The sequence below is a fragment of the Calidris pugnax genome, unplaced genomic scaffold, assembly GCF_001431845.1.
Source record: "Calidris pugnax isolate Ruff unplaced genomic scaffold, ASM143184v1 scaffold99, whole genome shotgun sequence".
Lineage (NCBI taxonomy): Eukaryota > Metazoa > Chordata > Aves > Charadriiformes > Scolopacidae > Calidris > Calidris pugnax.
Genome location: NW_015090836.1, coordinates 526720 through 552389, shown reverse-complemented (window position 1 = coordinate 552389; position 25670 = coordinate 526720). Strand labels below are relative to the sequence as shown.

Sequence of the window (25670 nt, the reverse complement as noted above, 5' to 3'; positions counted from 1 at the left end):
GGAAAGCTTGAAATAACTTCAAAGAACATATTTTAATTGACAAGTGTATTCATTGCCAGAGAGGGGTATAACATGAAAAGGGGATTAACACCCAGCTGTGTTCTAGAGGAAATTTAAGGCACAGACATACCGAAGATCAGATAAAGTCTGCATTAATGCTCACGAATGTGAAATTTCATTGTCTTTGCTAATGCTAAGCAGTGCACATCTGCCAATTAAAAGTCTCTCCATTCTGGTGTCCTCTCTGCAGTGGTAGGTCTGCTCGCCCTGATTCACTGTTACTATTGAATTACCGCGGTTGTAGCTGCACATCTTCATAGTCAGCAGAGTATTTGCTTCCTCCCTGAGGGTACTACAAGGATGGAACTAGCTGACAGTTTCCAGATCTTCCATGAATAGGCCTCACAAAAGCAAGAAGACCGGGATATTTTGAAGCTTAGAGATGTTACTCGGTGGCTCTGATTCTCTTCTCCGTCAAAGCTGCTATGAGAAGCATCTCCTGCCTTCAGTCAAGCTATCATCTCAAACGCCCTCCTGGGCCGCCTTCCAACAGCTGTTGCGATAAGTTAAGGATTATTTAGGGCCCATTACAAACTGCTGGGGATTGCCACGGAGTAGGGAATCTAGCCCACGCTCCAGACAAATAACAAGCAGATGTTTGGGGGGACTGGGGAGGGGGGTGGAGGGGGAGGCTCATACAGCAGTTCTGCAGCCTCAGAGGTTTTCCTTACAATGGATTGATCCTTCTAATGCCAAGGCTATGAATTCAGGCTTGCTTTGGGTCAGTGAATTGCATTCTGGTTGTGTGGAGGGTACCACAGCATTAAGATATGGGTATGGTTCTCCATTGAATGGAAAGAACTTGCTTTCTTTTTCCCATACAATACTGGGTGGTGGCAAAGTGGTTAGGAGCTTGGCTCACATCTGCCTGGTTTGGGCTACTGAGAAACAGAGACAGGCTTTTGCAGTCATTGGTACAGATTTATCTACCTCCACTGTGAATTACCCAACATAGTCAGCCTAAGAGGTGGAAGGGAATCTACCAGGCTATTCCATCCACAATCCAACATACGGCTGCTAATTTATATACAACACTGTGTTTCCATAGCACTTTGGGAAGTCTAATTTCAGATGTTTGATTATTTTTTTTTTAATTCTACTTCCCCAAGGGATCTGATCATTAGGAAAGTATTTCATAATATTAATCAGAAATTTCCTATTTCTTAATCAAATCTTCTTCTTCTGAATTAAATACTAGCACTTATATCCATTTGGGTTTTTTGCCTTGATGCTCTAATCCCTCAGATTTCTGTGGATTTTTACAACTCCTTTGTCTCTACTGCTTGCCAATCTGCATGCGTTTATTGCAGATGTTTAATAGGTCAATTCTTCTTACCCGTTCCCTTTATGCTTTCCTCCTCACACACTCTCTTCAGCATATTGGTATATTTTTGGTAACCACCTAGGGATATATGACACCCTCTATATCTGCTCATAGCAAAGTCACGTAGAGAGAGACACACACTTCCTTGTTGTAGGAGGTACTAATGAAACTGTAAAGAATTTGTGATGCCACCAGGTCTATGAATTTAAGAGGATACTCTGCCTTACCCATCTGCCCTCCCAGGAACATCTTACATCAAATGTAGAAAGCACCATCACCACTGTTACAATCTCTCATGCCCTGTAGCCTGACTGTTATGCAAGACTGTAGTGTAGGGAGTGAACCCCTCTCACTGGGCCATCACAGTTTATTTTCCAAATGCTGGGGGGCAGCAGAGCAGCTGGGACATCTGCTGAGAACCAGGAGACCTTGGTGTACTCTCCTCTTCAGCCTGAAGGGATTAAAACTCACATTTTTCATAACAGAAATCATACCCATCAACAAGCAATAGCGCAGGAAGTGTGGGGGTGTGATTGTCTTTGGAAGAGAGAAAGACAGGGAACAATTCATGGAGAAAAAGAACAACCACAACCTGTGCTCTGCACTGTGGAGCATGTACACAGGAATGAGCAGTCCTTGGTTCTGGTCTGCTGTTAAGATTACCTCCTTTTTTACAGGTACGGATGGTAAAAGCAGGATTTGCAGGAATTGGGCTACACAAGTAACAGAACCATTTTAATGTATTATTAATAGGGCCTGGATTTACGTAGCCTGCACTAGGATCACTAGGACTCAATTGAACTGGAATAGATCAACATTTAGGATCTGGAACAAGGCAACAAAACTTTCTGGGTGGATTAAGCCAACTTCCTCTGACCTCAGCACTTCTAATGTGCCATGTCAAGCTCAGGCACTCTCCTTCACCTGTTTCTTCCATTCCCAAAACAAATTCTGCAATATGTTCACTCTTCTCCCCACCTTAAACTTACAGATAAAGACTGGTTTTTGTTGCTGCTGTTGTTGTTTTAAGGTAATAAGAAAGCATCTGTAATATTTCTGTTATAATTGAGAAGATATGATCATTACATTAGTACCCTGCTGTCACTCTTCGACATGCATTTCAGTGGCTCAGGTCATAAAGTAAGGGAAGTTTGAAGAACGTCACATTGCAGCAGGCATAGATGGATTATTTCCACTGCACAGTCTTTTCCAGGCTCTTCTTCAAGGTCCTATTTCTTATCTCCAGCAATGACTCACAAAGCAGTGACACAAACAGCATGGGCTACATGGACCTTCTACTCCACACAAATCCCCCTCTCTGTTTCATGGCCAGCATCCCTAGCCAAGCGTGACAGAACGCATCTGACCCATTTATCAGCCAGCTCACAAGTGGTTATCAAGGCTTGCCAGCCTCAAGCTGCTTGAGCCTTAAAGAAACAAATGCTCCTGATACACATCTCACAGTTCTGCTGTGTATTTCTTCCGCCATGCCAGTCTCTTCCTTCATTTGGGCAACATTTACACCCTTTCAGAGCTTCAACATAAAATTTTTCACCTGTTTACATTTCAGATCCTGGAACACACTCAATTTTTCTAAACTCCCATGTACTTTCAATTCCCGTTTGCTTCTTTCATTGTTCTGGAGGCTGGTTCTCTTGATCTGTGAAGGTAAACTCCATGGTTGCTATAAAGAGTCCACACCCATTGAAGGTTTCTACTTAACTTCCCCTCATTGGTGTGTGTCTTATTATCTCTCTGCACCTTCCAAATGAGCAGGCTCCCTCAGCCTCTGCATAAACTTCTCTCCTTAGATAATATGAAAATGTTTCCTGCCAAGATTTGAGTCCTGCAAATGGGACCTTCAGACATTGTCCTGGGATTACAATGTCCTCTCCAAAAGAAACTGTGGAACATGACCACACCTGGAGGATCCCCACAACCAAGGCATGACGTGCAGGTGCCTCCCAGAGAAAAGATTTCTCTTTGGATGGTCTTTAGATTTAATCTGATCTGAAATAGCAGTAGTTATTTCACTGTCTGAATTAGGCTGCTTCCAGCTTAGGAAGTTGCACAGTCCTCTGCTGTCAAACTGGTGTCTTTCTAGAGAGGTAAAACATATGTCTGACAATTGCTGTCTGGAGTCTACATATTAAATGAGACCTTAAAAGCAATACAGATAAAAAGAAATGTCCAACAATCCAGCTCTGTTTTATTTAAAAGACAGTTAAAGAAAGAAAATGGCTTAATAGTCAAATTTAGAAGGAGCATGTGAAGTCACCACTGAAATATCCACTCTTGAGTTCATTGAAGCATCTGCATATTTGAATACACTTAACTAGGAAGGAAAAAAGCCAAGACATGTGGCGAGGGGAGGGAGGAAGGGATTTTAGCTGTTAAGCCTACAAGCTTAAATGAAAATGTGCTCTCCAGGGGATAAGGCTTCCCTCACAGTGACAGAAAAGCATAAACATCTCAAAGTTGAGACTAGTCTAACTGCAAGACATAGACTAGATCTGGATGGAGAACCAGAAGATCCCCACTCAGTTCCTGTTTCTGCTGCCAGCAGAGGCATCAAGTGATTCACCACATGGGTTTGTCCCCCAGTTTTCTTCTTCTTTGCCTCTGCTTCCGCAACTGTAGTTGGAGCTCTGCTTCCCAACACACCATCTGCGGTCATTTCATAGACTTCTTTACTGAGAAGATATTTTTATTTATAATATGGACAAGGAAATGTCTACTAATACTGAATGCACAGACCTTTAATTATTCTACCTTTCTGTTTACCTCGGTGTTCATACCTCAGATATTCATATCCGAGAACCACAAAATTGATAAAAGCAAACAGAACCTTATACATAGAAAGGGCTTAGCCAGAAAACAAGCTAGTCCTTTTAATATTGATGGATAGGCAGGAGCATGGGTCGCTGCTAGGAATTGCACTGCTTTGCTGCCTGCTCTTTGGACAGGGCCACAGCATTTGACCTGTCTTGCCTACACTTTCTATCATCTTGTGATTCACGATTAATTCACTTGATGGATGGCACTTTCCGGATGTCAAGCAAAGCCACAACCCTGGCCTTCAGGGAGAGCCCACCTCTATGTCAACCATCCTGAAGATAAACAGCAGCATAAATACCGCTGAGGTAGATAGCCTTGATCCTGTTAGGTCTCTGCTAAGTGGTTTTTCATAGAAAAGTGTACAAAGAACCAAGGTTTTCATTCATTCATTCATTGGTACACCTCTTCAATACTTGCTTATTCAGCTTTTATTTAAAAAAAGAGAGTTATGGGCAATGCATAGGTAATTCAGGATAATGTTGGGAATTCGGCTTGGAGACAGGCTTTCAGAATCTGGGTGCCAAGCTGCTCTGAGCAATTGTGACTCTGCATTTCTGTCCTATGGCTCTGAGGGAAAGTTTTATTTTGGTTTTTGTTTGTTTTCGCCTCTGAGAAGTTTCTTATACTCATAGCTGGCCAGTGTTGGAGAAAAGGCCAATTCTGCAAACATGGCAGGATTAAAATGCCCTGTCTCCTGGTGGATTCCACGTGCTTCAAAATCAATTGTCCATAATGCACCTTGTTAAGGTGAAAACTTGAAGTTGAAGGTAGAGAGGGGATATGAGGGAGAGAGAGAGAAAGATCTGTTTCAGTGCGTAATGAAATCACAGCTGCACGCAGGCGTGGGTGAGATCAAGGGATGCTTTTAAAATATTAACAAAATTGCAAACCAATCCCTAGGAGTGCTTTAGGAATATTTGATTTGACGACAATGCAATTCCGATTCGCTCTTTGCCAAGAGCCAGGAGAGATAGCATTCACATCCAATAATCCCCCCAAATGGCATCTTTCTTTCTTAAACACCCCTTCATTATTGTTCGCATTGTTTGTTGATTTGCAGGGCTTCATGTAATAGCTTGAAATCAGAGATTAGAGTCGGGAGGGCAAACTGGCAACAGTTCCTCTCTGGCTGGTATTGCCTTCACTCCTAGACAACCTGCTCTAAATGATATCTGCTCCATCTATGGGCAACTTCTAATGAAAAATCAGTTCCATTTCATTTGCTCTTTTTACTCTTAAAAAAAAAAAAAAAAAAGAAGAAGAGGAAGAAAGAAAATTAAATTGAATGCTGAGAAAAATTACACTGCTCAGCAAACTTGGAAGGAAAGGGAAGGAGGAGAGATTTCCTTAAAAAACAAATCCAAGGTCCCAATTATGGTTACATTTGAGGCTGCCAGCTGTGAGACTGCCACCACCTAGCCCTTCCAAGGTCTCTGAAATGCACATAAGGTGATGCTAGCATGGGCTAAAGAGCAGGATATCACACTGATTTCATGGCTTGTGTAATTAACTTACAATCAAAACAAGGAGCACATTTTTCTTTTACAAAAGAATCTGAAGACTACTGTAAATATGAATGTACCTATTTCCGTACAGTTTGTCCAGCTGCAGTTCTGGCTCTGGCTATGGTAGTAATTTAAACAATATCAGGGAGTTATTGTTTATATCGTTGCATAACAACTAAACAACAATTAATAGAGGTTCCTGCAATGTTTTGACCTGAGCCAAACAATTTCTGATCATGGTTCAGGCATCAGCATGGGCCAGGGACCAGTCCCAAAAGGCAGAAGACTACAACCACCATATTTTGGGTACTAGGAGGTTTTATTATATAGATGAAGGCTTCTCCATGCCAGTTGGCTCAGTAGCAGGGAACAGTCCCAGACTGTTATTTACCGTAATAAAATTTTTCATTTAGTAGTGTACATACCTCCTTTGTGTCTCCAGTTTCAGTACAGCTGTTCCCAGATTAAATTGGTGAAAAATCTGGTTGAGGACCAATATATTATTAGTATTCCTCTTTAGCAATGACTGTGAACATCAAAGCCATTTACAGCTTTTGTTGCTGTTTACTTGTTTGCTTGTTTGCTTGTTTTCGTTTTTTTAAAAAAAAAAAGTTTAAATTCATTTGTTTCCAAACTTACAAATTACTGAGGCCATTTCTTATGTCTTAGTGAAATGCTTTAATTTCAGCCTTAGCCTACATAAAACCCTCGGCCAACTGGAAAGCTGCTGTAGTTCTCATACCAGTTTGTAAAATGTGAACACAGGCCAGAAAAGGGTTGGGAGGTGTTGGCTAAGAAAGACACACAGAGAAGCTAACTACTAACATTGACATAATTAATATACTGCTTAAGCGCTCTCCTGGAGTGTTTAACCCTCTGTGGCCCTATAGGAGAAAGGGCTGGACAGACCCTGAGCCCAACACTGGGATCCCAACCACTGCTTCTGCCCCTTCCCGGTCATGTTTACCTTGTTTCCAAAATCCTGGAGTCAGATACATGGTCTACACCTTTTCTGGTGGTAGAGATGGTGGAGTGTCCCTCTCTGGAGACGTTCAAAACCTGCCTGAAAATGTTCCTGTGCAACCTGCTCTGGGTGGACCCTGCTCTGGCAGGGGGGTTGGACTAGATGATCTCCAGATGTCCCTTCCAACCCTATGTGATTCTGTGATTCTGTGATTCTCTTCTTTCCCCATGAAACAGCTGCCCACCTCGATACAGATCAGCTAATATGAGCTGAAAAGCATGAAGCAAGAGAGCCACAGGCACGTTTGCCTTAGGCCATGATCTCGAGTGTGTCTGTCTGTGATCTTAATACCCCTTCCCTGTGCACTTATGCAGAGCCCTCCTGTCGAGAGCAGATTTGCACAGCAGCAGAAAATTAGGGGTTCAAAATGTTGCCAAGCCCAGCTCTCTGCCTGCTCTCCTGCCATTGCTGCAGCAGAGAGGGTGGAAGGGAAGGCAGAAGGAGGCTCACGCCTGCCATCCTCATGCCAACCTGCCTTATGCAGGGTTAATAATTTGAATTATAATGCTGGGCTTTACACTAATGAGCCTCCAGGGTGGGCAAACTTATTTCTTGCTGCTGCTCTTATAGGACTGTTAATGTCTAGAAGAAAGGGTGATGTTGGAAACTGGGTTGGGAGGGAAATTCTCTGTGTCGCTGTGAGTCTGGCTAGATCACCTCTGTCACACCCCTGATTTCTGCTTTTGACATCAATGCCATCGTGCTTTCAGAGCTGCAGCTGGCAGGCCCTCAGCAGGGCAAGATGACCACTTGGTGCAACATCTTGCTCTTTCTTTGCCCTCTGAGGAGTTACCGTAACATCCACTGATTGCTGTTAGTGCAGGCTGGGGAGCAGAGCCCCTAAACCACGTGCTCCCACCATGACTGGTGCCTTTCCAAAGTCACTTTATCCCCTTGGCTTCTGTGTGTTCTGCCCCCTCCCCTCTTCCTCAGAGGCAACTACTTAAGAAACAATCCTCTCCAAATCTAAGCCATGGAGACCTCTGCTTGTTTCCATTAAGCATATAATTACACAGAGAATGTTGTTTGACTCATTGGCTCCAGTCCAAGCCAACGCACAGGCACTAAACAATGCCAGGGTAGGAGGTAAAACACATGTGAATAAGACTTCCATTTACAGCTCCTTGCTTTGATGCTGTACTCGTCCCCCCTTACACACATCCTTCCCTGAATTACAATTTGTAGCCCAACACAAGTTCAGCTCAGCTACAGGCTTCTCCTCCACATTCCTGGATAAGCTGAGGTGCGAGGGAGGCAAAAAGATGTTTCAGATCCTCCAGTCTGGCTAAAACCTTCACACCCTCTCCATCCAGATGTTGCAACATCTGGGGATGTAAAGCAGACTGGAGTTATGGTGCAATCCTGACCAGCACAGCAGGATGACAGGACGTGGGACCTGCCTTTACCCTAAACACGGCTCTCATAAATCCTCCCTCAGCCCATAGCTTTGGCCAACAGCAGAGCCTGGCTGCCCTACGCCCTGCCCCACCATCCAGCAGTGAACCAGATTGGATGCCTGGTCTGCAAAAATGCATTTGATTTATTTTCATTTCTGCAGTCATTTCATACCAGATGAGAGTCACACAGATGCTTGTATAATACAAGGAAGGAGACAAGCATGGACAAAAATGACCAGCCACGGTGAGACAGGGAAGGGTTGTTGCCTTTTCTAGTTTTTTTTCTCTAAGGAAATACTTCTCTGCCTCAGAAGGCTGCGAGGTGCACAAACCCTGTGGTGCTGGGGGGCATCCAAAAGCAGTCACATGAAAACCAAGAAAAATTCAGAGTTTCTTATCACAGGGAAAAGAGGAGAAAGATTTGAGAAGGAAGATCATAGAGACGTTGGGGAGGGAGAAATATCTTACTTAATTAGATCCATCCCCAGAGTAGGGTCCAATCAACTGATCGACTGATTTGGTTTTTTATAAGATTGCCATCACCAGGATATCTTGTTGTCTTGCTGTTGTCCTTTGACAGAGGAAATCGTTCAATGCTCTGCAGTTAGTGTCACAGCACCATATCCCCAGTACACCTGGGACCGAGCGGCTGGAGATCTTGAATCTACCTTCAGATGATGGAAGAAGCCAAGGAGCATGGGTCAACCTCTGTGTTTACCTAGGAACAAAACAAATTTTAAAAAGAATTTCATATTTCCCCTCCTTTTGCTTTTAATCACCGCTGGCGGGGCGCATCTGCCAGCAGCAGAACTTTGTGTGTGTGCCCGCAGAGAGGGTCAAGGGTCAGATTTACACATCCACATGCCTCAAGAAAGCAGCTGAGACATCCCAGCCACTGGCCCCAGCAGGGCTGAAACATTTTCATCTGCATTAATTGCCGTTGCAGCAGCTGGGAAGCGTCTGGTGTGTGTTCCCCACCTTTAGCATCATTGTGGGTGTTTGCCTCCAGCCTGCTGTGCCCACCGAGGATGGGGAGAGGCGTCTTCTCTTTCATTTCCATTCCCATTAATACAGTTGTATTTCGTGAGGTATTTGTTTACATGAGTCTTCTCCACTCGCTCCTCTCAGGGGAACCATTAATTTATCTGCTTTGCTTTCCGTCAACAGGAGTTGACAGAGGGAGTTATGGGTTAACTGCTCTGTTTAGAGCGAGTGGCAGGTGCTGGTATCACTCAAGCTAAATGAAAATATAAATATCTCTTTACCTACCCAAGAAATCAGCTTAAATGCATGGGCCCCAGTGTTTAGGTTCAACCTGTTTATAAGCCTAATGACCCAACGCGGCACTGAACGTGTTTAGTGACAGCTTGAATGGGAGGTTGCCCCAGACCCCAGTTACACGTAATTATGAAATGAAATTTTCAAAAATGCCTTAATTATAGTAGGCATTATGCTTATAGTGCCAGAAAGAAGCCTAATTTTGGAGAAATAGCTGCTGCATCAATCCCAGACCCCCTTGAAGGTCCTCAGGGAGATCCTTGCAGACCGGAGGCTCTCAAGGTCACAGGCTGCATCTGAAAAAATTGCCAATGTGCTTTCTTACGTGTTTCTTCATAGGTTCATTTTGGCTCACTCTGGGAAGGAGATTTCCTAAAGACTCCAATTTCTTAATTTTATTCCTTTTCATCCTCAGCACTGACACTTTTGAAAGCTGAAATATGATGCAGTGCAGCCCATACCATAAATGTGAACGTTAAAAGGGTTTTGTACGGGGACCTGAGCTTATAGAGCCCCATTTTACTCCCCAAGCAGAATGAATGGAAAATACTTCCATGTAATTTAATGGGCTTTGGATCAGATGCACAGTTCACAGAAGCTATTGCTGGTGTAAAACCCAATGCCAGTCAGGATATGACACAACAAAATTCACTCCTCACTAGTGAGAAATACAGTGAGAAAAATATGTTTTGTTCTTCTTAAAATATAGCTTACATGCAGCATGTTTTACAAAACAAAAAGCTCTAAGGAAGTAGGGAAGATGTAATATATATATTTTTTTTTCACATTCATTTCTCCAATATGGGATACCAATAATTGCTATTTAAGTTAAAGGGAAGAAAATGAGGAAGAAAATACTGGCTGCATTTGACTGTTTTGCTTTCAACAGTTTTTAAGTTTTCTTGGAAACAGTGTGGTAAAGACATTGCAGAGAGAATAAAGCATCAACAGAAATTCCAATTAAAGACAGAGAAACTCTGGTCTGTAAGCAAGGAGAAATGGATGAGGTGTGGACATGAAGCAGAGGGGTTTCAGCAAGGCAGCTTCCCCAAAGCAGCAGCACCTCTCTTGGCAGAAATGGAGGAATATTATCACTCAGAGTTACAAAATGTACATCTGATCATGGGTGGTAGGGACTAGAGCTGGAAAAGACGTATTAGAAGGGCTATTGGAAACCCCCTGGTGTCCTGCTTGAAAACTGGTTAGAAATACAGACATTAGATCAGGTAAGGTATTGCATGCCATGACCTGAAATGGGTATGGACCCATTTTCCAGTTTAGATAGTAGAAAATAGCTTCCCAATCTGTTTTCCTCCCTGTCCCAGCATATTGCCCTCTTCCCTGAGCCAGCGCAAATACTTGTGAAACCCCACTGTAAAACCAGATTGATTTTAATCTAACCCAATTAAAGCTGGGGTAGGTTAAAAAAATAAAAAAGCTAAGGGCTTGGCAGATAAGGGCTTTTTTTCACTTTTTATTTCCAGACCAGTTCCCTGATCTGCGTATGGTGTGGTTTTACAAGCAGCTGCATCAGTATCCCCAGGGAGGCAGCAAGCAGCAGGGTGGCTGAGCCCTAGCAGGAGGGAACATCTCAAGCCAGGTTTGTCATCAGAAACATTGAAACGTGGAACCAATTCCTTCACTGAGGTTGACATTTTCAAATTCAGGAGCCTGAACTTTGGTAAAAACAAACTTAGGTTTAAAGGATTCTTGGCAGTTGGATTTCCTGCAGATTTCTGCATCCAACAGATGTAAGCATTGATCCAGCTTCACTTGGGCAGTGATATGTACAATGAGGCATTTGGCTTCAGGAGCTTATGACTGAGGATGTTGTTATCTCCTCTGTCTCTATCTGCACCACTTCCTTCTTTACAGATACTCTCTTTGGAGATATAACTGTTAGTTAATAAATTAACATTTGTATAACACTTTGAAAATCATGAGCACTAAATACAGGTTTTTAGTAGCTCATATCCTGGCAAAATATTTCTTTCCTATAAATTATTTCTTAAATTGAATTATCCTTTGTGACTTTAAAAACATGCAAAGTGGTTGGACCTCTGCTATTCATCATTCTTCTCTTCAAGAGTTTGCCAAGGTAGGAAGGAAATTGGGTCAAGAATTTATTGCAAAAAAGCAGATAAGCATTTTACTTTAGGGCTCTTTTATGTCCATGTTCCGACAAGCCTAATAATCTTTGCAAATCATTAGCATGTCATGGCCCAGAATCCATCCTGGAACTGTATGATCTCACCTAATAAGTTCCTTCTTAGACTCTCAGACTCTCTCGGTCATCTTCTTAACAGTGATACATGTCTCATAGATTATTTATTGAAATGACATGCTTAAAAGCATCAAACAAGACCCTTTACTTGGCTGTGAAACAGCCAAAAATGGTTATATCTGTTTTTCATAAAATGGGCCCAAAAGGTTAAATGCCTCGTCTAGGATCACACAATAAATTAGTGGTACAGCAAGGCAAAAAACAAACTAGAGCTGTTTCCCAGACTCTTGCTTCTTAGCAGTAGACATAACTATCTCTTCATCTCAGGAACGATTGCATGGTCCAAAATGAAGACAGTTTACTCGCTACTTAAACCCATGGCCTCGATCTCTTACATTCTCTTGTCTTTTGACCTGGTGCAAGGTCAGAAATGCACACAGAACACTGCAGAGATAGTGGCCTTGTGATAAGCATCTAGTTTTGGTTTTGGGGTGAGGGTTTTTTTTCCATTTTTTCCATAAGGCAGACTGTTCAGAGATAGAAAGTCACCTCGGGACTTCAAATGAAACGTTCACGATTCAGAGACAGACTCTTGTGTGTTTTCTCAACATCTCTCTTAAATGGTGGAACATGGAGTTTTGCTTTTTTTTGTCTTTTGCCTTGCAAGACATATAGAAGCTTGTGTTTGTTGCATCTATTTGAAACAAATAGTAATAACTAACATTTATATAGCACTTTCTGCTTTCTAAGCATTGCACAAACACTGACTAATTACTCTTGGTTTAGTGTAAATTAATGTAATCCTACTCTGCTTTACAATCTATTTGCATCTTTTGTTGACTGAGAGCTAGTTCAATTACTTCTAATCTTTGGTCTAACTAGTGATTAAAGGTATGGCTAAGAAGAGCCATTTACATCTTTAATTGACTTCTCCCCTCCCCAGCTCCCTCATTTGCTTTTCCCTTTTCTTCCCACAATGTCTTTTTGCTGAATATTCCTCAAACTGGATTCCCAAGCATGGTAGCAGAGCTCTCCTTCAGCAGACCAGTGAGCCTTTCCACTCATTTTCTTAAATGATATAAACCCTCTCCCTTCATTATAGGAATGATTTATTATGTCATTCTGGTTTGCCCCAGAAAGTCATATACAAGGCATTTTCCTATAGCAAGGAATTTATCACTCAGTCATTAAATTAGCAATCTTAGTTCCAATAATCCAGAAATTAGCTTCCAGTTTGGATTTGGATAAACCACTTAATCTCTTAGCTAACATTTTATCTACTGAAAAATGTGAAAAATATTTGACTTTCATGAACACTGGTGCAGAATTCAAGAACTCCAGCAAACAGGCTTCTGAAGTGCAAAGAGGAGAGGGGGTTTGTGCAGTCTCTGGCGCTGACATCCTGCATGGCTGAGTTTGGGTCACCTTTCTTCTGCCTCTCTATTCTGCCTGTAACATGGGGGAGATGAAAATGTACATCCTTGAATGTCTAAATCATTAAGAAATCACAATTGTGCAATAACATGAATGAGGACCTCTACAGCATGGTTATTCCAACAAAATTTAGACTCCTACTCTTGAATGAGTCAACCTAGGGTCTTCTTGGAGTCAATAAAGCAGGAGTCACTTCTAGGGAATCATTTATCTATATCTGTAATGGACATCTAAAATCTTTTTTTTTTTTAATTAATCTTGCTGTAGAAATTACTTTTTTTCTTCACTGATTGTAGAAGAAATCAAGCGTAACCAGTCTGGCTGCAGGTGTTTGCAGGATTGATATTAAAAGTTAGGTGAGACAAATTCTACTTAAATGGGCAGCCTGTTCACCCCACCATGTACATCTACAATTGAAGCATAAAATCAGATTTTAAATTTTACCTTCTGAGTTTTTACTGTGGTGGTAAAAAAAAAAGCAGAAGTAAATAAAAATAAACCCTGCTGTTATTCCAATATCTCTGGGCAATAGAAAAAAAGAATTTTGCAAGGGTAATATAAATGCAATGTTTTATCTTTTCACTTGAGCTACAGTATCACTTATTATTATCTTATTAAGTTCCCTCCTTAACACCTCTTGCAGTCCTGCGGCATTTATACATCTGAAAGGGTGCAGTGAGGTCTTTTTTGGTGGTTCACAGGGTGTACATGAAAGCGTTGAGCTGTAACCCAGCAATCAGGTGTAAGTCCTCTTGCCAGAGTGTAGTCTGTGTCAAGCAGACAGTGATTTGTGGGGTTGTCAAATGGAGTTCTCAATTTGTAAGGATTGCATCTGCTTAAAATCCCTTGTTACAGGTGATACCTCTCCTTGTTATTCCAATGAGGGAGCCCTTTGTTTAAGAAATAAATAAATAGCAATTATTTTCCATTTCTAATTTACTATTTTTATCTCTCTATTTTTCCCCCATAGGCATTTTACCTAAGAAAAATGTACTGCCTACTGTATGAGCTTGATGTGTAATTGAAAGTTAAGCTTTAGACACAGTAGGGGTTATACTGATTAATCAATCTCTAGCATCTCTCAATGCACTCTGATTATCTCACAGAGAAGTCCTAAAATAAGTCCATAGAAAATCAGGAATCAATTCATGGGCCTTTGCAGCCTTTTTACAGATAATTCATATTTTAATAAACTTAGTTTGAAGTCGGACTCTTTGGGGGATTTTATCAGAACAAGAAAACAGGCTTGTTTCTTTCCCTGCTGAAGGAAAGCAAGGACAGATTTCCCCACACCGCAGCATCTGCGACAAGAGCAGGGAGAATTTTACACGCGATACTGTAGTAAGACAAGGACAGGTTGGCCTTGTGACTAATCCTGCAGGAGTTATGGCTGTTAGTTACTTGAATCCTGTGACCCGGACAAGATACTTGTTTTTACCTGCAAAAGAGGGATGGTATTACTCTTTTCCCTGTGCTGTTTGTCCTGCCTGGTTAGGTGAGAGCTTCCCTCTGCTGCAGGAAGTTCTCGGTCATAGAGGTCTGTAGAGTGTCTATATAAATGGTTTTAATAAATAGGCAGGTATAAAATGAATCGGTTCCTAGCAGTGCTTTTTGACCATGTCTTTGAGCATATTCCTCCAAATCCAGCTCAGCCTATGACAGCCCCAGTCGTTCAATTGCTGTAGTAAAAACCAAAGCAAGCATAAACTATCGTTCTATTTACAGCCCAGCCAAAGAAGATGAAGGAAAAAAAAAAAAAGGAAAATAATTCAGATATTGTAAGTTACATTAGACCTCTCCTTCAGTTCATGCTGTCATCCTTCGAGCCCCTCAGACACCAGGCTGCATCCAAAGGGAGTAGAACAGGAGATGGGCTCTGAGGTCTCTTTCACATATGAGGTGTGTCCAATGTAATACTTCTATGAAGGGATACAGATACCTGACAAGATTTATGCTTTAAACTTTATCTACCAATGGTTTTCTCTTTCTTAATTTTCCTGCAGCAAACCCACCCACTCCTGACAGTGTCAGTATTTTAAAGCCAGGATTCGAGCGGTGACTGTAGGGAGAAAAGGCAGACATGCCTTCTTTCCTAAAAGAGTCCCAGCCTTCACTCAGTTCTCTTCTGTGAGAGCAGAAATAATGCATAATAATGATAAATAAGGTACATCTGAGACTGGGTATGAGTTTAAACCCTTGTTCTCATGGAAAGGGCTGTGAGTTCATCAATATCCCCATGGAAGAGACAAGGTCTCTACACACCAGGCAGCAAGCTTAAAGGAGACAAGTGCTTTTTCACACAACACATAATCACATTGTAGGATAGGGGGGTTGGACTAGATGGCCTTTAAAGGTCCCTTCCAACCCAAACCATTCTATGATTCTATGACACAAACTATGCATGGGGATTGTCTTAGGATTCTTGTTAAATTTTCATATGGGGCACCATTTTATAATAAAAGTTCTCTGTAGGCCCCACCAGACCACTAAGAATTAAATACAAAGCTTACCCAAGTGTAGGTACTAAGCCTATCACCCTGAGTGAGCAGCGTACCAGTCTTTTCTCATTGTCTAGGAGATGACTAGAGATTATCAAACACATTTTGTTGTTTTCAGAAGAAAAAGCAAACTCTGTTTTTCTTTTATTTTTCTTTTCTGGGGCTAAAAAGAAAAACTCACCCAAGCAGTCCGAGGAAACCTGTGCCAAGGGCTTTCATCTACGATGTTTGAGACATATTCAAGACTTCATCTGGTCTGATTCAGATTAAAGATCTGAATCTTGGTCTCTTGTAGCTGACATAGGAGCCCAAATCAGCAGATGGTGGGTGATGGAGGAAGAATGGCAATACTTTAGTGGGAGTCATTCAGTGACTACCTGTACTTGATGCCACCAGTTCTTTCTTCTTCTGAGACTGGTTTGTGGGTCTCCAGCACATCACACACCCAAACCTTGAGTCTGACATAATAAGTCAGGAAAAATTTGCAAGCTGAACCTAAATCAGTCTACATTGTTGGGTTGGCTTTTCTGACATTTATTATTTAAATACCTTTATGCATTATCTGTTAAATTGAGGTTCTGCAAAAAACCCCACTTCATTCAAGAATGGCTAAATAGACTAATAAAGAGTATTTCAATATAAAATGAAGATTTTTTCCAAAGTAATTTCCATTTTGGGGGAAGCCAGGGCAGGGTTCTGATCACTGCAGCTGCAAACTGCTTTTACTAGTCAAAAACTATTTGAAAGCTTTTTTAACTTTTGGCCCCAAAATCTTCCCCTAGCAGAGGCTAAAGGCTGCAGCCCATGAGGGAAGACTTAGGGGTTTGCAAACCAGAAATAATTGAGATAATTACATTCCAGCCCCCTTCATGCTTTCCCACCATACTTCAAATCTCAACTACTGTTTCAAGCTTTTCTGGGCATCCAGCTCCTTGCAGTTTTAGATTTATTTACAAAAAGGTCACAAACCACATCTTTTGGACAGGACGTTACCAATTGCCTAGCAAGTCTCTTACCAGCAGAAGAAAGGCTTAGTGGTTGAGACTAGAAAAGGGAGTTTTTGTTACTTTTTTGAGCACTGGGTTGAAGCCAAACAGTGTTAACTCGACTCTTCATTCTTCTCTCTTGTGCCTGCTTCTTTCCAAAGCCTTTGCCAAAAATCTGAGAGGATGTTATACCTACAGCTTAATTTATTTCCTACAAAGACCTCCTGAGATTTGAACCTCTGTTATAAATCTGAAGCTTAAAGTTTAATAAAAAACACAGGAGTCCTTTATGTTATAGAAGAATCTCCCAGAAACCTGGTAAATAGCATTACACTGTTTAAGCCGTGGTTGTATATTTGCTAAGATCAGATCGTTGCAGCCTCTGATCACCTGGCAATACAAATTTGATTTGAATGCCTAAATATCTGTTGAATACATCAGAACATTCAATACTACACTTCTGTTGGCTTTGTGCTTTAGACTAGGTGTGGAAAGGCAGACAATATCACAGATTTTTCTGGACAAACGGAAATGACCAAATAAGATTTCCCAGGTTCAACATTTTGTGTAATGAAACCAGAATACAGAGCCTCAAAACAGGCATTTGCATCACCATGGAATTGTGGTGGGACTGTCACAGTGGACTATGTTGTTTCAAATAAAACGTTAAATGTCAAGTGATGACTTAACTTGGTGTAGGATATTAATAACCACAGCTACAAAGGCATCTGAACTCACAACATCTTTGGTCGCAGCTTAGGATCCTGAGCTGAAGCTAACTTCCCAAATAACATTGCTGGTCTGACCTCAAAATCTGTTGGTGTTTTGGAGAAGATTAATGTACAACGTGGATAAAACTATCTCTCTTTTCATTCTGAGTCTGGTTTTCATCATTCACCGTAGGATTTCACTGGTCGGACACAACTGCAATTGTACATGCTCCACAGACATTCAGACTGAAGGGCACTATCAAAACATGAAAGAGAATCTTGTTAATAATGCCTGAGGTTCATACTACTCTTCTCACACAAAGATTTCAGACATGCATTGGCCAAGATTTTTTAAATTAAGTATTCTGCTGTGCTTAGGTGACTTGATTTTCAAAAAATCCAGGGCTCAGTATCAAACTCTGCCTGGGAGATCAAGAGTCTGCTCTCAGTTGTGTTACTTTCTTCTTGTACCACCTTAAGCAAGTCACTTTGACTTCCCATGTCTCATCTCTTCCTCTATAAAGCGGGGAAAAGGACACTTGCTCACTACTTACCAGCATTAGGTCTTAGTTAACAATTTGATTTGTGGAGCCCAAAGGACTGCAAATAAAATCCAGCCCGCTGCTCGGTATTCTGTGGCTGTGCTCATTCTACAAAGGGCAGCAGCAGTAAAAAATAGGGGAAAAAATTGCCCTAAGCAGTTGAATGAGAAGATCTACTTTAAGAAGACAAAAAGCAGGCCCTGCAAAGTAAGGCGATGCCATTTTTGCATAGGCAGTTTTGCAGAGGAAAACAAACAACTACAGGAAGTCGTTTTGCTTCCCCCAGGCCAAAGGTGGAACGAATCAGCCCACCAGGACTCATGCTCACATTTTCATGGAGACAAGACACTTCGCTCTTCCAGCTTTCTCATCCCTCTGTTGCCATAACTATATAGGAAACACATAAAGCTATCTCCACCATTTAAACCCTCGCATTTTGACAGAAAATTGGATGATATGACATGCTGCCTTCCAGAACAGGCGCTGTCTATCACCTTGCTGCTAATCTCTGTGATTAGTGACCTGCAATGTAAGTCAGCTATCAAAGACCACCTGTCCCTTTTGCTGTAAGCGCCTCCTAGCATATCGCTTTGTGGTGTCACACTCTCTTGTCTGGGTTTTGATTGATGGAAGTTTGTCTTTTGAGCGGTGACTCAGAAAATAAATCATTCCCCTTGCCATTCATTGAGTGAGATTCTGCAGCACAAAGCCAGTGTGGTTAATCAAAGCTCCAAAGAGCAACAAAAAGCAACAGAACCGAGAATGAGGAGGATAGATATAAAGGATAAAACATAATAAAAAGGATTATCTGGGAGCCAACCAAAGCAAAAGCAAAATAAAAAGAGCTGCAAATAAGCATTGCGTTTACTGCACTGCTGCACCAGAACTAGAAAGCTGCTTTTTTGTTCCGCTTCTTGACATATATGTAAGGATGCAAGAAGAGTCCCACACTTCTGAAAAATATAACTATGTCAAGGAGTCTGATTTTGCAGGCTCTGGCATGGTGAGTAACCCTTTCTGGGGTCAGTGGAATTTTTTCTGAGTTGAATAAGTAAAGCCTGAAGGATGCTTCTGTTGTGAATCGCACTCCAAAGCAGCTTGTGGTCCAGCTGGGATTGTACACTCAGAGGCCTGAGAAAAATAAGAATGGCTATTGCCATTAATTTGCCTGGAGGAAAAAAAAAAGGTGGAATTTGCTATGCAATGCAGACAGCAGTATGATGAAGGAATCAAAAGTGAGCCAGAAACACTGCATTGTAGGACAAGAAAGTCCTTTCCAAATAGAAATGGTTCAGAGCAGAAGGCTTTTGTGCTTTTATAGAGGGAGAAGGAGTCAGGGGGTGGAAAGAGCAATACTAGAAGCCTTGCTTTTTTATATCAGGACCAGTAAGTTTATGGAAGCTTTTAAAATTATGAGGAGCAAACATGAGCTAGAGGCGGAAAGAAACTGGTGGTTGGGTATGTAACTGAGATGAGTGTGATTCTTTGTATTCACTGTGTGCCAGAGAAGTCAGGAAAAATGTGAGGTGTTGATGATAAGGGTGAAATTGTAGCAGAGGTGAAATCAAGACACAAGGAGTAGCAGATAAAAAATAATAATCTATCACAGAAACACTATGAAGCAAATTCCCTGACGACACAACTCCACTGAAGGCAAGGTATCTAAACCATTTGGGAACTGGGCCATAAAAATGAGATGACAAGAACTGCATGTCCATGGAGAAGTGCTGGAAACTTACTTAAGTCAGTTAAATGCAACAGCTCCATCTTTTAAAAAAAAATAAAAAATAAAAAAAAATCTTCATTATGTGTTTTGGGGGTGACCTTTCTAGTTGAAAAGTGTCTCCTTACAAGCGGTGAGAGAGAGAAAGAAAGGGCTGAGGAGAGTTAAATTTATAAAGACATGGATGAATTGGGAATTGAAGCACTGTTATAGAGGAATGCGTATGTGAATAGTGCAAATTTACAGGGCTATTTTTGATGAACTGTAGGAGGAATTTCAGTTTTTCAGCACCTTTCTTTACGAAAAGAAAAACCTTCATCTGGTGGGAATTCAGTCAATTTCCTGATGTTTTTTTGGCCATTTCCTAAGTTGCAAGGTTACTAATGGTAATTACAGACCCTGTTTGTACCTCGTGGCTCTAACTGTGCAGAAAGGTTTTCTTGGCACGTGTGCCTCTCCCGCTGGAGGGTTTTTAAATGACTGGCCCTTGGTAGGAATTGCTGCAATACTCCTGAGCAGAGAGAAGCCACCTTCCCTCATTTCTATAGTAAGCGCTTCTCGCCCACATTTTGCTATCTCTATCCCCCGTGACAATAAACCACAATTTCAGCTTTCATTATAACAGCTCTTACTATGGCGCCGTTGAGAAGGAACTTGTTTTAAGGTGTTTTATTAAAAGGTATAACAAACCTGCTCCTTTTGAGGATTTCACACAAACAGAGATGGTATAAAGGAGACAAACCCATTCAATAACAATTGCCAAAAAAAAAAAAGTCATGTTTTTTCAATACAAAAAAACTTGTTTACTTTTTTTTTTAAGTGAGGAAGACAGTACACTGAAAAGCAACTAGATGTTTTATCCCTTTTACCTCTCTCCAGTGTGAAAGTGCCAATGTGTTTGATTCAATACTGCAAATTATCTACTAATATTTGGTAGATCTCTTACACAGTATGACTATGGTAAATTGACCCTTTAGCATAACACCATTTCCTTCCCTGTTGCTTCTACATTCAGGCCTTATTTTTTGCACCTCTCAGACCCTTATTCTGTAAAACATTTAATGTGTGTAAATTTTGGCCAGTGAATACTCCCATTTGCATTCACTGTATTGAACTTACATAGTTCATGAATTAATTTAACTCAGTATGTTCGGTGGGTTTAAACACATGTTTAAAATCAAAGTGGTGCTCAAATCTCTGCGGATGACTTACTTAAGTAAATCTCAATTATAAGACGCTCCCCTCTTCCCCCTGCATCATTCCATTTGTGTTCAATAGGTTCTATGCGTTTTGCTGACAAATAGGGAGTGTGAACTTGGTCTGCTGCCATCATTGGAATAGACTGGGAGAGAATTAAGTGGACTTTTTTTTTTTTTTAAAGCAGTGTCTTAATTTCCAGGAAGAGTGCCACAGAAACTGTACAAGCCGTCAGAATTGGGTTCTGTCATTGCAAAGTTCATGTTGGAGGTTAAAGGGACAAAACCCAGGGAGTAGTCTTAGAAAAATCAGAATTTCAGGAATAGGAGTGGGACCCCTCTTTTTCTTTGCCCAGCTGCAGGTGTTTCTCACAGCCTTGCTCCCTCCTGCAGTCCCCACCTCGGTTCAAGAATTCGCTTAGCTGTGCTTGTGCCAGATAGCTCGGCAAGTGAGGAATTCATAATAAAATGTTGTCTTTGAGCTTCTGCATTAGTATTATGACTTTAGCCTATCGGAACCAGTATTTCAGGTCTTCCGTCCCTCACAGGCTCATCGTTTTGAGAGCCACAAATGCTGCTTTCCACCTACATCCCTCTAAAGCGACCTGCAAAGCCCCCCGCATATCCGTCCTCGACTATCACATCACAGTCACGGAGGAGTAAGATTTGAGCAGTATGTTCAGGATTTAGCCTATTCAAGAGAAAAATGCCAACAGAATGTGATCCAGTCCTTGGCAATGTATTTCTATACGGATTTGCTATGAAAAAGACCAAGAACTGATAGATGTTTTCTGATTCTCTTCCTTTCTGTTTTTGAGTACCAGTAGTAAACAGCAATATTTTGGTATGGCATTTAGAGACTCAGCTTCTGTTCTTTAGCGGTCAGGAAGAGTCAATTCCTGAGAAACTCAGCCTGTAATTACAGATTTCAATGTTTGGTTTGTGGGTTCTATCAGTATTTTTCCTCTTAAACCAGTTTAGATATTCAAAAACATATTTTATCATCTTGCTGCAAGTAATTGACTTTTTTTTTCCTGTGCCTTCTGTGTTATTTAATAAAGTGAAAAGAAAATGTATTCATTATTTTGACAAAACACTTTTAATATGTGTTTTATTTCTGATCTCAATTTTCTCTGTGTGCAGGTATGTACACTTGCACACTGCTGCATATATACATTGGTTTTCCCACAGGCATATGCTGTTACGTGAAGCACAGCGCTATCATTTATTTACACTTTCTCAACTCTGCTAAGTATTAATATATTTCCAGCTGAGTAAAGACCAGCCCTCTGAATAGGCAGACATTTTTATCCAATTTCCATTCATATGTCACCCCTTCATTCTTCTTTCCTCCCTCTCCCTTCCCACTTGCCTTCTTACACTGTCTCTTATTCTTTTGTTCATTGCTTCTAACCCCACAATCTATCAAAACACTTTAAAAACTATAGGACAGCATTTTTTCCAGAGTCCTCTGGCTGCCCAAATAGAGACATTTCAGCATGGCCTGATTTCCCAGAGATTAGGTGACTGATGTACCGAATACGTGCCTCCTGGAGGTGTCTGAATCACTTCCCGTTGAAAGAAGACACAGAAAATCACAATCAGTTTGAAATCCCCAAGTGCGTGCCCGGTTCAGACAGATGCAGGTTGCTGCCTGTGTGTGTCCCGCTAACTGTGGCAATTATTAAATGACTCACACATAATTGAGACTTGCTTTCCATCTGTAATTGTTCTACGAGGGTTTTCCTGCAGTCCATAAAGTAACCTCTCTTTTGTTCAGTGCAAGAATGCATAAAGAAGGCAAATTAACCTGCAGGTGCCCAAAGGCATGAACTTAGATCCTATTTCTTTTCTTCTCTCTTTCAGGTTGTTCCAATCTGACCACCACACGGACGTCATTATTTTAATGTTGAATACTCCGACAAGGGTGCCATGGATGTAAAGGAGAGGAAACCGTATCGATCCCTGACTCGGCGCCGCGACACTGAGCGCCGCTACACCAGCTCTTCAGCTGAGAGTGAGGACAGCAAGGCACCCCAGAAGTCCTACAGCTCCAGCGAGACCCTGAAGGCCTATGATCAAGACTCCAGGCTGACCTACAGCAACCGGGTCAAAGACATGGTGCATCAAGAGGCCGATGAATTCTGCCGAACAGGTGAGCACACTTCAGCAGATGCTGCTGGAAGAAGCAGGGGTTGATCAGCTGAGAGCTAGGGTTGGGTGGGAAGCTACCTTCGAAGGGCTCTAAGGCCAAAAGTAAGATATATGGAAAGAGAGCAGCAAGGAACACCTTCATTGTATTGCACAGATGTGGGATGCGTGCAAACCAATGGATGTGTGTCCTTAAGTGGGATAGCACTGGCTTGTGTTCAGTAGCATCTACTAAGACACATTTTATGTGTCTTAGTCTTTCTGCCTCCAAAAGTCACTTATCCCCACGAGACCAGACCCCCTGTGCAAGTGCTGAACAGTACTGACATGGCATGGAAAAGTCCTGCCTGCTCAGGAGAGCTTTTCACTGTGGGTCATAGTTTCTTTCTTACTAGAAGCTGGTATATTGGTATGTTTTGGACAGGGAATGAACATAAATGAACGTAAATCATTGATAGTTTTAGTTGTTGCTAAGGGCTCAAAGACTTTTCTGCTCCTCATAGCATCCCACCAGTGAGTAGGCTGGGAGTGCAGAAGTTGGAAGGGGACAGATCCAGGACAGCTGACCCCAACTGTCCAAAGGGATATTACGTACCATATGACGTCATGATCAGTATATAAAGATGGGGGAAGAAGAAGAAGGAAGTGGTAGGGACATTCGGAGGTTTGGTGTTTTGACTGCCCAAGTCAAACGCACCATTATGTATCATGGAGCCCTGCTCTCCTGGAGATGGCTGAACCTGCCTGCCCATGGGAAGCAGTGAGTGAATTCCTTGTTATGCTTTCCTTGAGTGCACAGCTTTTGCTTTCCCTATTGAACAGTCTTTATCTCAACCCATGAGTTCTTCCTCACTTTTACTCTTCTGATTTTCTGCCCCAGCCCACCAGGGGGGAGTGAGTGAGTGGCTGTGTGGTTCTAGCTACCAGCTGGGGTTAAACCACAACGCTATGTCATGTACCTGCTCTCTCATGAAGTAAGTTAGCAAGAAGCCGAGGCAGAAGACAATAAGGGAACAGTGCCACTGGTTGCACTGTCCATCTGAGGTACAGAAAAACCCAAGAGGCCTGGAAGGAGGGACACAATTGAGCTGCAGATGGGATGAACCACCCTTGGTGTTGTATGTAGCTTGCAGGCTGTAGGTTTGAGATGGGGACATGCTCCAATATTAGAGGAGAACCACTTTCAGAACTTAGCAAATCTGGGTCAAACTAGCTGTGAAGATGTGGAGGTTCAAGGATTGGCATGTGCTCCACAGTCGTCATAGAGATTCCAGTTATTCTCCTTTTTATTGCTAGCCTGAAGTCAGGACAGTTACATTTTCACTGCTGCTATTGCCTACGTGAGGTAGATTTCTGGCCCCTGCTATAGTCTCATCTTCATTTTTCTGTAGAGACACAAGTGTCTTAGCTCAGAAACCAAGCAGGGCTTCATATAAATTATTTTTAGAAGTCCATCAAGAAAAGCATAAAATGGCAAAGCGAGTCAAATGGAATAGGCAACATTCCAGACAATGAACATAAAATAGCTGACCCCAGCTGCTCTGAGTGCACCCTCTGCAGTTTGGAGATGATTCCTCAAAGGGAATGCATTTGATGTACTCGTTTAACTTGGGGGCTGCTTAATTTCACTCTTCAAACACCATGTACTTGTGGTTTTGGTGCAGAACTCATCCGTAAGGCATTTGCAAGCAAAATGACTTGCAGAAGTAGCTCTGTGTACACGGCTTTGGTGTTTGTATTTCAGGATAACTGCAACAGGCAATAATTAACAAAAAGGGCCAGTAGGTGTTCTAAGTAATACTTGGCAATCATAAAAGAGGTTTCCCTCTTAGCAACTCTGAAGTACTTTATCCTCTCTAAGGAATCTACGAAGTTATAAAGAGAAGGAAACCTTTTAAGTCATTGAGTTTGCTCATTTCATATAATATATTCAGCACGCAGGATAGATGTGAATTAGTACAGGTCAGCGGTTTTCAACCTGAGGGTCTATGAGGCCATGCAGGTCCAGGGACTTCTCCTAAGAAGCCCACAAAAGATAAATAAGAAAAGCCAGTCTATTGACAGGGGGTATAAATTTCTTATGCACAAGTTCATACTTCCCCAGGAAGATTTTGTAGGGTACTGAGAAACAGTAAAAAGCACTGGTCTAAGTGGCTGAAATTAATTGAGAAGAAGTTAAGATGATTCATGTCAGGGCACCAGTTCTACTTCTGATATATCATGCACAGATTTTTCAATTTATAATTTTCTCCCAGTTTGTCCTGAGAGTCCCAAAACTTGCCTGAAGACTGTTAACAATAACCCCAGACTTTCTGTGCCACATTTTCCGCTGGCAGAAAGCCATGAATGGACTTCACTTTGTGGTGCTGTTTGGCCTCATGTCAACTGAAACCCAGCCTTATTAGCCTGCTCGACATCAACAAGGCAAAGTGAATTTCTCTCCTGCATTGGTTTGGAAGGCAGAGGAGGGAAACATTTCAAATTGACCAAATAAATTCAGTAAATAAACAAGTCAGCATTTAAATGGTTTTAGCTAGAGTAAGAGTGCCAGCAAACGTGCAAGTCAGCACAAGAAAAAATAGACCAGATCTGAATTAAAAAGTCTCAGATATTTATTATCTTCCTTTTATTGACTTGAGTTCTTCCAGCTTAAAAGGCAACAGTGAGCATAGAATATGAAAATCAATGCATCTCCTGCTGTTTATTGCAAATAAATTTGATTTTCAGTTAATTGTAGCAGTAATTTTTCATAATTTATGAGCTGCTGTTACTGGAGAGCA

General features: G+C 41.6%; 1 protein-coding gene across 1 annotated transcript in view; it reads left to right on the top strand.

Annotated features, from left to right (window-relative positions):
- TENM4 (teneurin transmembrane protein 4) overlaps nucleotides 1-25670 on the top strand; it is an 826730-nt gene that overhangs the window by 384125 nt on the left and 416935 nt on the right. Inside the window, exon 4 of the mRNA XM_014941555.1 lies at nucleotides 22606-22894. Within this exon, the coding sequence (XP_014797041.1) occupies nucleotides 22672-22894 (223 nt within the window). The 5' untranslated portion in view covers nucleotides 22606-22671. The remainder of the gene's footprint in view (nucleotides 1-22605; nucleotides 22895-25670) is intronic.